Source organism: Tigriopus californicus, chromosome 12 (genome assembly GCF_007210705.1).
Source record: "Tigriopus californicus strain San Diego chromosome 12, Tcal_SD_v2.1, whole genome shotgun sequence".
Classification (NCBI taxonomy): domain Eukaryota; kingdom Metazoa; phylum Arthropoda; class Copepoda; order Harpacticoida; family Harpacticidae; genus Tigriopus; species Tigriopus californicus.
This window is the reverse complement of record NC_081451.1, coordinates 16,160,719-16,175,743: the sequence shown is the minus strand read 5'-3', so window position 1 is coordinate 16,175,743 and position 15,025 is coordinate 16,160,719. Positions and strand designations below refer to the sequence as shown.

Below are 15,025 nucleotides of genomic sequence, written 5' to 3'. Positions count from 1 at the left end.
AAATCCGCCGATGCCACCTACACCAAGTTCCTCAAGCGATACCTCTGCGTGCCCCAATATGCCAACAATGCATGGACACATTTTCTATGTGAAACCGAGCCCCTCACCATCTGGCTGGCAAGGTTAGTGTCCAACAGTGTTGGGAACCTGACCTTTCTGGAGGTGATGTCGGGACTCAAGTTGTCCTTCCCGGTCAAGGACTTGCTAACACCTTATTGTCCTTGGCCCGACATCCCCTCGGAATATTGGCGGTCACGCACCTTTGTCCGGCTCCCGTCCAAATGCCATCAGCGACGGGAGTTGACAAAGGATCTGTTCAATTTGGCCCATCCACTCTACTGCAATAATCAAGATTTTCATCAGTTACCTCTACCTACCTGTCTATGTACTATCTGTAACTCACCTCTTACCTTTTTTCATGTGTATTGAACCATTTCTAGTCATACTCGTGATATCACTTTCTAGTCAACTATTTTATTGCCTTTACCTTTTAGACTTTTTCTTGTTTTATCAACAGATTTTATTTTATAGTTACTTTTACGCCATGACATGACCAAGAGTCGCAATAAAGATTATTATATTATATTTTTGTAAGAGGACCAAGTTCCACTCTGAGTTTTTACGTTTTGAGGTTTGTCCATCGGAGTTTCTGTGGCATCTAGTATCACTCTGGTAGTAGGATACTGTGACTGGAATCCCGTGGGCATGTATTGCTGTACGATTTCCTTTGGTATCCACAAGTTGAGTTTGTTCAATTGTAAATACATGAAAGATATCCAAGTTCGAAAAATCTTTCCAACATGTAGCCGTGGAAGATCAAACAAATAACCGAGTTCAATGTTTTCACTCCCTTTCCTCAATTTGATAAGAGTAAGGAAGCATTCGTTTTCTGGAGACAACTTTGATTTTAAGTTGAGATGATAGGACGCCGGGCCTAAGCACCTCAAGAAATACAGGAAATGTCCATAGTCTCGGAACCCAGCATAATGTTGCATTCTTTCTAGGGTGTTGCGTAATGCTTCAAGAGACAAACCAAATCTAGGGTGCCTTGCCTTCTTCGACATTCAGATCGTAGTCATGCTTACAGTCATGAATGACGTCGTCAAGATGGCCTTTCGCACCCTGATGTGCATATCGAAAAGTGGCCCCTTGGCCATTTTGATCTTGGGCAGTGGGTTCTTGGAATGGGGCATCTTGGATCTTAGCATCATGGGTATTGGGACCTTCGGCATCTTGGATCTTAGCATCATGGGCATTGGACAGTTGGGCATCTTGGATCTTGGGATCATGGGTATTAGGCCTAAGAGCTTTTTGCATCTTGGAATCAAGGTCATTGGACCCAACTACTAGAAGGCATTGATCTCCTGGATTAATAGTCGGTGTATTCATCGTGCATGTGGAGAATGAAAAAATTGAGGGTACGGCTTCTTTACTAAGGCGAAACCTTGTCTAATTAGTGGACGCACCCAACAAAAATCTTTCCGTCGGGACAAAGTCTGATGTTTTGAAATGAACCCGACATATTTTGTGATGATAGGCTGGCTTCCACAAGGTCTTACGAACCACATGGCACGGCCTTATCGCCACACACCACGCTTTCCGAATAATTGGATCCTTCGGAAAGCTAACAGATGCACGATTTTTGCGGTAAGGAACCGCGCATGTATTCACCATGGTCAAAAGTGTGCGTTTTCGAATTGAAATTCGATCCCTAGTTCCTTCGGGAGAGCTCAGCCGATTAATCGGTATTGTTAGTCCATCGTAAAGGGCAAGGTGACGGAAATTAACAGTGCTACGGTTGTTAGGTATATTGTAATCATATGGCCATGGCAATCGATTACGTTCGAAATAAAACCTTATCATCAACGAAACGACAAAGAGTAAGCAATAGCTTTTTTTTCTACCTATCTCTACAATGCGAGTAGTAAATCGTTCAATAGCCTTGAGACTGACTTTCAATATTCATTTTAAATTGATTGTGGTTTGATTTTCAGCAGTAACAACAAATATCCGCATCTTTTTCATATTGAGCAAAGTTCAATGCCAAAATTTAATGATCCTGACCGTAAATGAATATACATTTACTATCAACTGGAATGTTTGATGCTGTTTGCAATTTGTTCTTGGGAACTAACATTGTGTTAAAAACTGAGCACCCTGATTAGGTGAATTTTGTCCACGCCGAAAGCAAATCTGAGGTGACTGTCAATAATTTCGACTCACTCAACCTCGTGCTCCTCCATCAGAAAGTTTATTTTTATTGGACGGAATCGGTACTACTATCTCAAAATGAGTGGAAAATGCACTACGAGTCCCTTGGCACACATACCTACTAGTGTGGAAATGTCATCTTGAAGAAATTGAAGCTTTTGTGGCTTCACAAATTACTTAATAACCCTTGTTTGGATTTGGCCGTTGACCTTCAGAGAGCAGCCCTCTGGTGGTCATTTTTCAGGACTTCACCCGTCAGCTGTTTCTTCTCAAGGTTCATTGTCAACGAACATGGGCTTTGTTTGGAAACTTTCTCAACAGGGAGTCAGTCACTCCCAAAAAGACCTAACATGTTCGTATTGCAAAAGAAGGCAAAGTTTTGAATGGTTTATGACAAATTTGATTCACCTTGGGTTCAACCAAAATATTCTACATCATTAAAGTGTCTTTTGCCATTAGAATTGCATCAGTACGGTATTTCTCAATGCAATAAAATATCCCTGTCCCGCTAATTTCTCGCATGCTGCCAGGGTCAAGTCGGACTAAAGCACTTCAAAAAAGAAAGTACAACCACATTCAACAGATGAAATTGTAAGGTATAAGGGACTTGAGAGACTCAGGAAGTTGACTTGCCATAATGTTAATTTGGATAATGGATTGAAATATGTTTGCAATCTAATCTTATGAAAAAATGGGTTCAGAAAGTAACAAAACTATTTTTAGTAATCTAAAATACCATATCCATGAATCAGCTTGTCTTTGATTGTTCTTGAAAAAAAATATGAAATGGTGCTTGTCATGACAATACTTTTTTGTATACAACGCATGAATTCAAAATCTGTTTGGAAACTCTTTAGTTCATCTGATTGCTGTCTTTCTCGAAGTGGAGCCACTCGTCAAACCTCGTGCGTCTCTGACCAGGGTCTCTACCCAGTACCAACAAACAAATTTGCCTGCCAGTGCCAGTGATGCAGATTTGGCTCTTCAAACTAGTTTTAACGAAGCTGACCTTTCCTCAAAGTATCGTGAATTGAGTCAGCCTCTCAAAAACGAGTTAAAAGTCCCAAATTCACGTCACTGGCAGTGGTACCAGCAAACTAATGAGCTTGCCGGAGCTTGACTGAACGTCTCCGTAAGGCGTGTTTAGGGTAAACCAACTACATGAAAGCGTCAAGAAAATTCAAAGGTTTATTTGTACATAAAGTAGGTAGAATATTTCCAGCAATGTCTTCGTAGTCCGTTTGATTTGCTTGGTAGTCAGCATGGAATTTGCTTGAAAAGCAAACAGACACCTGAAAGCAAAAGCAATAAAACTATATGAACATGGGTTTCTTAGATATTTAATGGTACTGACACCAAAAGTTTGAAAGGTCATGGATGGCATATAGGTTTTGCCTAAAATATGACGAACACAATGTAGTCACAATTGGTCACATTTTTAGACAAATGTATTTTGACAGCTGAATTTAGCCACAATTGGTCACATTTTCAAGAATAACTAAAAAATTCACTGCTTTCATTATCATCTTCTAAAGCCAAAGCAAGCTGAAGGAAAATTTTGGGAATCAGAAATTGACCATCAACTTTTATTGTTCAGCATTTGACACCTCGACATGGTTGCGTTGAAAAGGCTAGTCTAACCGGGTCTCAAAGCCAAACAAAACACCAAAGATGCCACTTCCCACTTCGTGGTATTGTCATCCCATACTTATAGGTGGTCATCTCGCATCAGGATGGACATACTATTTTTGGGCTAGTGATAGTAGCTAGAGCCAAATTCAATGCTATAAAAATTGCTACCATTTGAATAAAGCAAGGGCTTTATGGTAGTCATTAGGGATTCCATTTTAAAATCTGGCAATTGCAACTTTTTAATGAGCAAAGGTTCAGGCAATGAGTTCAACTCAAATTATGAACAACTTGACCCTATTTCTCCTCAACTGTGTTCTTCATGTCCATAGAAAGCATTACAGAAAGCTAGTATTTATGCCAATAATCGTTTTTTGCGGGTTTGATTAGTTTGTAATATGCTTTAGCATATTTTGAATAATGGTCCTTATTTGAGTCAGTTAGGTGTCGAACATATTTTGAATATAGCTTATTTTTCATATGTTTTGATTTCAGTAAGCCCCAAATCATCCACGAACTCTGTTCGGTATTGGTATTGAATTAGCAATGGGGGCTATATTCCCTGTAATGTTTAGAAAAGCGCTTGAAGAACCAAACCAAACCAAAAATATTATATTGAGATAGCCTTATACATCCTTTTGACAGGTTCTCATCGAATAAATTGTGGCAACCTTGATCTTAAGCTTTTAATTACCTCTGGAATGTCTCTCATTTGGGTCGTTGCCTCTATCCGTTTCTTGGTCTGTGAAAATATCGACCTGAAACGGGGGGGTACAATCTAAAAGAAAACAGGTCATTAGGTAAGTAAAATGTCAAACACAGGTTAACTGAAATATTCAGTTCAAATACTGACCGCAAACTAGACCATTATTCTCCTCATCATCAAGAATATTTAGCCTTAGACCACAAAACTTGTTTGTAACCGCTCTGGGATTAATGCTCTTAGAGCAAGTTCCTTCACCGCCTAAAAGAAATTAATGCTTCATTAAATCTCGGTATTGTAGCGACTTTATGTACCATCATTTCTCCCGCCTTTTCCTTGGCGGCGATAAACTTGAGGGAGTGATTTGTTTCAGTTTGTAAAATCATGATTCTTGTTTTGTTAGCGACGGAAAAAGCTCATTGTTCAGTTCAAGAAACCCAAGGAAAACCGTGCTCTTCAAGTTTTTCCTTCATGACTATAATGTTGTGTAAGAGAAGTGCAGACACACCCCGTACTCTGATGGAGGCATGTCAGATTTATTAAACTTATTGTTATGAACTAATGACAAACATTTGCTTTTGAGTCAAATTGAAAGCATCAAAATATTAAAAGGCTTGCAAAACTAAGTCTTGATTTTAGTTAAAGTGATTTGCGAATGCGTAAAGAAATATGTTGGGGTGGTGCAGTGTTCACTGAAGGAACAAAAGGTACGTACAATATTGCAAAAAGTAATGCAGTGGAACCCGCTTATATCGTCGCCCTCGGGACCGAGCCAAATTGACGATATGTCAGGACTGCCGATATATCCGGATGTTCCGGATTGTTATATTGTTCAGGTGCATAAAATTAAATACGCAAATAAACACGAGTGTTTGCTTGATATTTAACACGAAAGAAGCTCCAATTTTTGAAACTTTATTTAAATTTCCAAGGGAACTATCATGATACGACCCAGCACAAGAGAGAGAAAAACATCGGTCAATCAAGGCTTCTGTGAAACAGGGTTTATGGCATTGGGAAATAATAGAGCAAGGTGGAGTTTGAGTATAAAATGCCTCTTTCGAAGTTGAAGTTTTGAGAGCTGATGTTTTCCATTTTCCTTCAAATTATATCCCTCAATGATGGCTCATCAAAATTATTGTTGGTCTTGTACATAGGTCAATATATGCCGTTGCAAAGAAATATAGCCAACACATACTGATTTCATTAGAAATGTTGATACCTTTTAAAGCATCGATGAATTTGGTTTTAACCTACCTTCAATGCCGATATAATCCTCGTCTTTACAATAGGTATCGATTTCCGACTCTTCTTGCGTGTCTAAATTAAAGGAACCTGGCTCCGGACACACAGTGTATTCGACGCAACAAAATCCAAGTTCTTGGCGGATGCAAATAGAATAACTGGAAAGAAATAGATTCTATTATTTACATGCTAAGCCAATGAGGAAATTGTTGCAAAGTGACTTATTTTAACGCATAGTAAACATAAAAAAATCTTGCACTCACCTTAATCTGTGCTTCGTGAGTAATTGCGTGATCAAAACTCGTAAAAAAACATTTAAACTTAGTTATTATCTAAAAACGAGCTAAGTCTTGAAAAAGACAAGAAAAAGCAAGAATTCAGAAGCAAACAAAAAAGGAAAGAGTTAGTAATAAAGGGGTTGGCTAATGCCGACCGTGTTATGCATGGGAACATGGGTTCAATACCTTAGGCGGGCTCTTTGAATCACGACTAATGGCGGCTTTATACCACGATGGAAAACCAGGATTGAATCCGATTTGAGGATGGAAGTAGTGCTAGTACTGGGGTGAGTCCAGAGTCGAGTCCGAGTCCTTTCGAAAAGACTCAAGACCGGATTTGTCAATCCTGGTTTTCCATCGTAGTGAAAAGCCTCCCTTAGCTCGTCACCCAGTGCACTCGAGCCTCTTTAAGAGTTCGTTGCATGTTTTGGTCTTTCCAGGATGTCCATGTCCAAACAATCAAACACAGATTTCAGATCAAATGTTGCCAAAGCCACCGCGAAGCCTTAACGCTTCAACTCTATAGCTTTGGCATGCATGGCATTGATGTCAGAGCTTGCATTCCGGTGCTCTCGGTAACCGTGCTGGGAGTCGGCAGGATGCAGCTTCTTGGGAAGGTTCCATAATCTGGTCGTTTGCCACCATTTCGATGATTTTGGAAACAATCTTTTTCAAGGTTCTAGAGGAAATGTAGTCCAATCCACATGAGTCCTTTGGCTTTAGCCTCTCGAAGGTCAGCCTAACAGCTTCCTTTGATGGTTCTTGGAACTCAAACGGCTGATTTAATTTTTTAGACATGTGTTTTTTTCCAATCTGTTTAAAGGCTTCTCTTGCATGGCTCCGCCCACTTTGTCTCTGAGTATTTGGAATCGAAGAAACCACTGCATGCTGCACTTGCTGCCCCATCGTCCAAGATCTCTTCTTCCTTCAAAGTCCATTGTCCTTTATATTTCTTGACGTGGCGTATTTTTTCTTTCGCAATCTGCCCCAAGGCCTTGCTATCGTTGCCTGCATTTTTCACTCGGTTCTTCACCTCATTTTGACACCTTTCCTCAGACAGGTGGTCACCTTGTTTCTTAGTCTAGCACATTGCTTGAATATGTCATCCTTGTTCTGGTTGTTTGATCTTTTTTACTTCTTATAAGCAGTATCTCCCAATTCCATGAAAGTTCAATCATAATCATCTTAAAGTGCAATGGAAATACATCGGCCTAACCTTACCTCTTGAATATGTAAGATACTTTTTCTAGTATGGCGCTTCTATTGAGAGCACTCTTCCTATTATAAAGCATCACATCTGGCTGCAACTTGTATGCCTCCAGCTTGATTTCCCAACTCCCTCAAAGCATATCATCCAATGTCTTGCACCTCCTTCATATAAAGTTACGCTCCCACAAGATAGTTATATACGAGCAGGCTACTCAATATTTCTTTACTGAACGGGCCTCTGTAGTAAATGCAGGCCTGTTCTTTGCTACTTACTCTTGATTTGCCAAATGATTGTCATTCGTCGGGATGAAATTGAAAGTCGTGAGCCGTCCTGAAAGGCCAGTGTGATATTGTAAGCATCCAGCGCCATGTGGGCTGAAATGAGAAAAAAAAACTTTTAAACCGATCGAGAATGAGGCGTTTCATTTTCCAAGTTTCTTTTTTTGTTCGGTGGGATTTTTATGACCACTCACAGTGGTAAAAGTACCCTTTAAAATTTTGACGGAAATAACCCAACACATCTTGGCATTTTTCTACCTCAGAAGGTCACAAGGAACAACGTTGATGCTATTCTTTTATAGTATTCTAGCCCACATAAAAAACGCACACATTCTTAAAAACATTATTAAAACTAAATTGTTTAAAAACCTACTCAATGTAAATTGGGAGCACACATAGTTCGCTCTTACAAATCATAATATTATCTATCACACCGCTACTTAGTTACATGGGATGTAGTGGTCCAAATTTCATCGGTTTTAGCCCCAAAATGCACCGGTTATTTCTTAATTGAAATTCTTCGATTTTCAATTTGACAACAATGAAGGATTATTTTTCTTCTTCTTGCATAAGGTCCCATTAGCTCAAAATGCGATATAATGTCACTTAAAATACACAAAAAGTGCAATCTTTGACAATGTGTTTTGCAATCATCATGAGTACACTCAGGTACGCATTCATTTGAATTTTGAATTCAATACATCCTACCGACAATGTTATAGATTTGGTCGTTTCTTGAAGACTTTGCTGAAACTGATTAAAAATAGCTTCTTTGAGGCTCTGTAGATTTTTTTTGATTGCTCAACTAACTGTTCTTCGTATGGTTCCAAAATAAACTTTTGTAAGCCTGCTTTTTTGTGGGTTTTAGATGTGGTTGTATAACGTTTTGAGTTAGCTTGAAATTAGACAAGAAAAAGAAAAACAGATCTTTAATTTTTTGAAATCAAAAATCGATATTAATTCTTTGGAAATTCAATTAAGATATAACCGGGGCATTTTGGGGTCAAAAACGAGGATATTTGGACCGCTTAATCCCATGTAACTAAGGAGCGGTATAATAGATGATGTCATAATTCATAATCAAGTGCTAACTGAATGTGCTCACAATACTCAGTGAATAGGTGTTTAAAAATTTTGATTTTTGTAATGTTTTTCGGCACTTAAAATCGAAGTCATGCCTTATGATTTTCTGGGGTAGAAAAATGCCAAGATGTGCGTGGGAATTTCCCTAGGCATGGAGTACGTCAGTAGTGGGGTGGAAAGCTCGGTCGAAGATCGAACGTCTTCTGGCGAGGTTTTGTAGAGCTATGCGTTACCTCCTCATTCGATGCATTCCCATTGACAGAGTGCTCAATGAATTCCATCTTCTTGTTCAAGTACTCGATTAAGAGGTAACGCAAGACTGAAACGTCTTCCAGCGAGGTTTCAGAGAGCTTTGCCATTGGCAGTTTTAAGTTTACAGCACATTTGTAATAACCCCAACTGGTTCCTGAATATTGGTTGTTTCACGTCGCTGCGTCCCGGTAATGCCACTCAGGACACTCTTGTGTTACAAACAAAAGCTAACTTCGAAGTATTTCAGAATAAGCTTGTCTGATAAGATAGACGCAACCATTGCTACCGATGTGCCCTACTGTATATCAGTTTTTGGTAAATGTTATCGCAAATTCATCCATGTACGTAACCCCCGTTTTTTGATGGCAAGTGCGAAATAACTTACTGTCCTACGCTGTAACAAGGAATTTGTGTGACTTTGATCGCCCATTGCCGAAGGCTGGTGGATCCATCGAATTGAAAGTTGAGTTGAGCCGTGTCTGAATCCAGGTTGCCAATGTCCGCATAGACTAAAGAGATGGGTCAGATTTTTAATCATTGCATCAACAATTCCAGATATGGACGCACATGCACTTTATGATCAGATCAGTTGACCACTTACTATGTTGACCTGTGTTTTGACCGCAAATGGTAGGTATAAAGGATCCAGTTGCGACCTATGATGAGAAAAGTGCCACAATGAGTCAATGTATTGGTGTAGCAAACCGGATCCATTGCAATAGACTATCACTTTTATTATTGGACGGCAGATATTTTTACATCATGAAAATAAAAGTGAATAGTGAAGAATCATCAGACAAAGCTCAACAAAAAAACAAAAAAGTTTTCAAAGTTTTGCATGCAACAACTCATCTCATATTGTTATGGTTGCAAAGGGTATGGCATCGTGACAATATGAATACATCTTTTTGTTGCTCATCAAAACATTGAATTGTCGACATTGTTGCTTAGTCTGCAAGCTCGATTATAACTGGATATACCTCCATTTCCTATTCCCTTGCAAAATTAAATCTACGAGACAATTTAAAATGGCATCCTGAAAAGCATATCTTAATAGTAGTTCTTATCTAACATAGCTACCCGGAAAACTGAAATGTCAATTGTTTAATTTTCGCACCCTTGATATTGTGTTTACCTTTCACCAATGTATATTCTAGATATTACACTTCCAACTTAATTCATTGTCTCTTTACACCGTTCTTGCCAATTCAATGCCTAAACCTTACAACAGAAGTACTATTTCAATAATGGATGCACTATCCAAATTGTTTGCCGCTTGAAAAGCTCATTTTCCCGCCATCAAACTTCATTTCGAAAGGAGTAATGAAGTGTACAGAACGATGAAAGTGTTTCGTCTCAATTTTTATCTGATGTTTCAGTTTCATATTTCCTTGAACTCGTATGAAAGTGCTTTGTATGCGAAATAGTGGAGTTCCACGTCAACATGGAGGAGAGAAGTGGCATTTAAGCAAAACGTCATGAAAAAGAGTTTTTATTAACATAACACATTTTTCATAAGTGAAAACATTTTAAACTCTCCCTCAAGTTATCATACAAAGATTACAAGAAAGCATTTGTTTTCGCTGGGTAAAGTAGCAAGTTTGAAACCCTTGGCATATCTCCTCATCTACATGGAAGAGAACTAAAGAAACTATATTATTGCCGAACCATGATTTGCAAGAAGCATTTTTTTATGCAGTAGATGTCTACCAAAGTTCTCATGATTGACCTTGTTGCTCCAAAAATTAGGACAATCAGTTGAAAAATGTTCATCTAATTTTTGGTTTAATTTTTCGACGACTTTTTCAATTGCTACAAGGAGTTTAAACCCAATTCCTAGTCCCGGTGTTCAAAACGCCATGTCAAATTTCCAGAAAAATTCCGAAATATAGCAAAAACAGAGACTACTTTTCTTTTTCTTGCATAGTCTCACAATAGCTAAAAATGTTATATAATGTCACTTAAAACGCACTAAAAGTGTAATCTTTGAAAATGATATTACAACCATCATGGGTACACTGAGTTACGCATTCACATTAATTCTGAAAACAATACATCCAACAAACAAAGTCATAGATTTTGTCGTTTGTTCAAGACTTTGTTGAAACTGATTAATAATAGCTTCTTTTAGATTTCATTCATATTTATGACATTTTCAGTGACCGCTTAACTAAATACCTTTGCGGCGGTTCTAAAATAAATTTTCAAAATTCTGCTTTTTCGTGGATTTTAAATATGGTTGTAAAATGTTTAAAGCTATTTTGAAATTATGCAAGAAAAAAAAAATTCTCATTTTCGTGATAATGAAAATTGATATTGAATCTTTGGGAAATTCACTTAACATGTAACTGGGGCATTTTGGGGGTAAAACCGATGAAGTTTGGACCACTAAATCCCATGTTACAAAGTAGCGGTGAAATAGATGATATCATAAATTATATTCCAGGGCTAATTAAGTGTGCTCCTAATTAGATTGAGTAAGTGTTTCGAAAAATAGTTTTTATAATGATTTTAGGTATGTAAGTTTTTTTGTGTGGGCTAGAATTCCATAAAGCAATAAAGTCAAAATTGTTTCCTATGACTCTTTGCGGTAGAAAAATGCCATGACGTGTTTGGGAATTTCCGTCGAAGGTTAAAGGGTATTTTATCACTGTTTAGTACTATAAAAATGACAAGTTATAATTTGTCTATTCCTAGTCTTCAAATCTATAAATGATATTTGGTTGGCCAACGAATTTGAGCTTGCAGATCGAGCTAGTCCGATAAAGACAAGTCCGATTTCAGTGAACAGGACAAAGTGTTTTTTCTAAAATCTCCCACCTCTCGCTGAGTCTGCTCCAAGACTTGAGTCAAGTTAACCAAAAAACGTTTTCATCAAGCTATTCCAGGCAACTGAAATCCTCATTCAAGGGCTACTTTCGTAAATGAACAATTCATGACGGATTTATGGCTGTTTTCTGACATTCTTTCTTATTTTTAACAAGTCTGGGCTCGATTACACCTTTTAAAGACGCGTGTCTTGCCAATTTCTTGCAATTCGAACAGGGGACTCGACCACACGCGGAATCGAGGCTGTCTCGCCCCAAAACTAATTCTGACATTCATTTCTGTATTTCACTTGTTAGACGTGGTCTCTACCATTTGACAGGTTTGCTCAATGGGATTGCTCTAGCCATGGAAGACGTCACCACCGTACAGAGACGATGTCCAATCATGAAGTCGTCCTTGCTTTTGTCAAGGAATGTTTACATAGAGGGACGACGATTTAGTGGACTGCAAAAACTGGGTTGAACGCTGAGGGACGATCAACACACGCAATTTTTTGAACACAAAAAGCTTTTTAGGGGGACCCACTTATATTTCCTCTCTTCTTCAGAACAAAAGCCGTCACATTTTTCTTTTTGCCCTGTCTCTTCTCCTACCCCAGGGTCTCCATCTTCTGCACCATGTTGGGCTTCACACCTCCATGCTTCCTCCATTCCCTCGTCCGGGCCTCTGCAGCATGCATATACAGATGTCTGTTCAAAGGGCAGACTTTTGGAATAGGTCGGGTGATGGTTCTCGTCCCAGTTCCAAGTGACTCAGCCCAGACCATCTAGTACTACATGTGTCGTCTTAACCACTTCCATCTTCCAACACTAGGGCGGTTCTGGGCATCCCACCAACCAAACTGGATTACCAATACTGTAAGTGACACTTTTCTCACACCTTATCAAACATACCTTGGACATAACGGGTATCAACTCTGGTATAATCATCAGACGGAGCATGTTTGAGAGTAGAAGGAAGAAATGGCTTGTGGGAGGAGTTCTATCATCCATAGGACTAATGCTTTCGTAGGTGAGAGGCCGGTATTTAAGAATTATCTGTTGGCAATGGTCGCATTCTTGTGGAGCCCCTATTAACAGCCTCTAGTCTCCGGATGACCCAGTGTTCCTAGCGTAAGCAAACCAGATAGTTGTAAAGTCTAGAGGTGGAAAAAGAGGCGGGACACGGTTGTTCGTGGAGAGATGCTAAATGTAAGTGTCTACTTTTGTGCTGTTTTTATAGCTGATGGAAGCGTCAAGCGCCAGCCACCATCTGCACCATTAATGATCGCGGGGCGCATGGGGCTAGGCCAGGGCTGAGTAATTATTAAAGCCATTTTCTACCATCTGGCAGAAAATGGTGGCAGAAAGTGGCAGAAAGTCGATCAATTTTGGTTTTTCCCATCGCTGGGCTTGGCAAAAAGAGGTGTTCTCCCATCAGCAGGACCCCACCTACCACGTGTAACACATCAAACACGCCCATGTTGATGGAGAGCTTGAGGGTTAAGGGTGTATTGGCTTTGACGACCTTGACAAGCTGGTGGTACTCATCATCCACATTTTCAGCAATCAGGTGGACAGAGGGATCGTCAACAGAGACTGCTGCGCAGATTGCCAGCTGCTTATCTATGGAGTTGGACGGCCCGAACACGCCAGTTCAGGGCGTTGGCAATCAATTGACGCTTGCCGGGCGTCCACGCGACCTCAAACTTGAACTGGGCCAGATTATCCCGCAAACACCTGTAGTCTTGGGTTATTGATGGCAGATAGAGCGCTTGAAGGCTCTTAGCAGTGGACAGTGGTCTGTCGTGATTGTGAACCCCGGGTGTCCTTGCAGAAAGAAACTTTCCATCATTTCGAGTATGACGATGGCGTAGTTCGTCTTGGTTTTGGACAGGGAGTAGCTCCCACATTGGATCAAGCGGGGACGCCCATTGGTTTCCCGCTGAATGAGGCTATAACTCATGCCGTCCAAATTTGACATATCTGTCATGAGTTCCGTAGGGAGACTGGGGTCAAAGTGTTTAGCCACGTGCTTGGAGATGAGGATGGCTTTGACCTGTTAAACTCCTCCTAGTGGTCCTCCAACCACAGCCACAACAATGACGACTCAAAAGCTCCCTCATCTTCAGTGTAGAGCAAGCAAAATCAGGTAAGAATAAGGCGAGTTGATTGGCAAGTCCCAGGAATGATTGGGGCCACATTAGGTTTGTGGGCAAGGAGTATGTGGTGATGGCCTTTACCTTGGCGGGATTGGGCGTAATGCCGGCGGATGAGACCATGAAGCCTGCTTTTCCAGGCTCAGGGTGAGGCCTTCGGCAAAGCAGATGTCAAATACTACCTGCAGGTGATCAAGGAGCTCATCAAAGGATGTGGCCTGCAAGAGCTTGTTGTCAACACTCTTGGACATCCACCTCTTGCGTATGCACACTGAACACATCGCCACTCACCCTCCAGCCCATTGGGGCTACCAGAGAGCAATACTTCGCGGTCAGTTGCTTGTTGTCTTGGACGTGCGCCAAAATATCGTCCATGGAGACAGTTTACTCCTTGCAATGGGAAAAAGTACCTGGGGCCCATTGATCCATTCAGGTGTCTCCTTGGGTTCAGGGTCATCCCAAACTAGGTTTTGAATCACAAGGTCTTTCATTTTGATGACCGGTGAACAAGAAATAAGATGAGACCTTGGGGATCAAAAAGTCCAGCCAGAGTGCTGAGCAGCCCTCTTCTAATGAGGCTAACCTCACTCCTAGAATTGACCCTAAATACCACAACGGTCATAATCTTAATAGATTACTTTTAGGCGAGTCTCGCCACAGGAGCCGGTGGTACCTGGCAGCCTCCTTCCAACGAGTAATCTCTAAAAGCATGGCCTTAATATTAGCATCAGCCACTTCTTGCTCTCTGATTCTCAGGAAAATATCCAATGACTCGCCATAAAGTCAAGAGCCAATGAGCAAGGGGTCATTGAGAGATCTCCCATGGAATTGTGCAACAAAGTCAAACGCAAAGCATACCTGTTTGCCATCCTTTTTCCAAACCAAATGGTGTGAAAGGAATACTTGCTCTAGGTGGGCGAGTTCCAAGGAGTCCCCCATTAAGTTTGGCATATATATTCTCAATAGAGGTGCGAATAGCCTGCACATAAGCCTCTTGAAACATCGAATCAGGTGGATTCATCTTTTTAGGCCTTCTGCGTAGGCTCTTCATTGCAACCATCGTGTTGTTGCTTGGCTTTTTACCCTTGGGGCTTAAGAGAACGACAATTCATAACCAGGGCCCTTTTCCAACCTCCTGATCTTTCCCAGGATGATCCCTTGTGTACACTG

The 15,025-nt window shown here is 40.3% G+C and overlaps 1 protein-coding gene across 1 annotated transcript in view; it reads right to left on the bottom strand.

Annotated features, from left to right (window-relative positions):
• Positions 1–3,385: 3,385 nt before the first annotated feature.
• LOC131892089 (uncharacterized) overlaps positions 3,386–15,025 on the bottom strand; it is a 38,222-nt gene continuing 26,582 nt past the window's right edge. The window contains exons 6-12 of the mRNA XM_059241829.1: positions 9,491–9,545; positions 9,275–9,398; positions 7,549–7,650; positions 5,801–5,946; positions 4,694–4,804; positions 4,535–4,618; positions 3,386–3,503 (exon numbers count right to left, since the gene is read on the bottom strand). Coding sequence (XP_059097812.1) covers positions 3,469–3,503; positions 4,535–4,618; positions 4,694–4,804; positions 5,801–5,946; positions 7,549–7,650; positions 9,275–9,398; positions 9,491–9,545 — 657 coding nt within the window. The 3' untranslated portion in view covers positions 3,386–3,468. The remainder of the gene's footprint in view (positions 3,504–4,534; positions 4,619–4,693; positions 4,805–5,800; positions 5,947–7,548; positions 7,651–9,274; positions 9,399–9,490; positions 9,546–15,025) is intronic.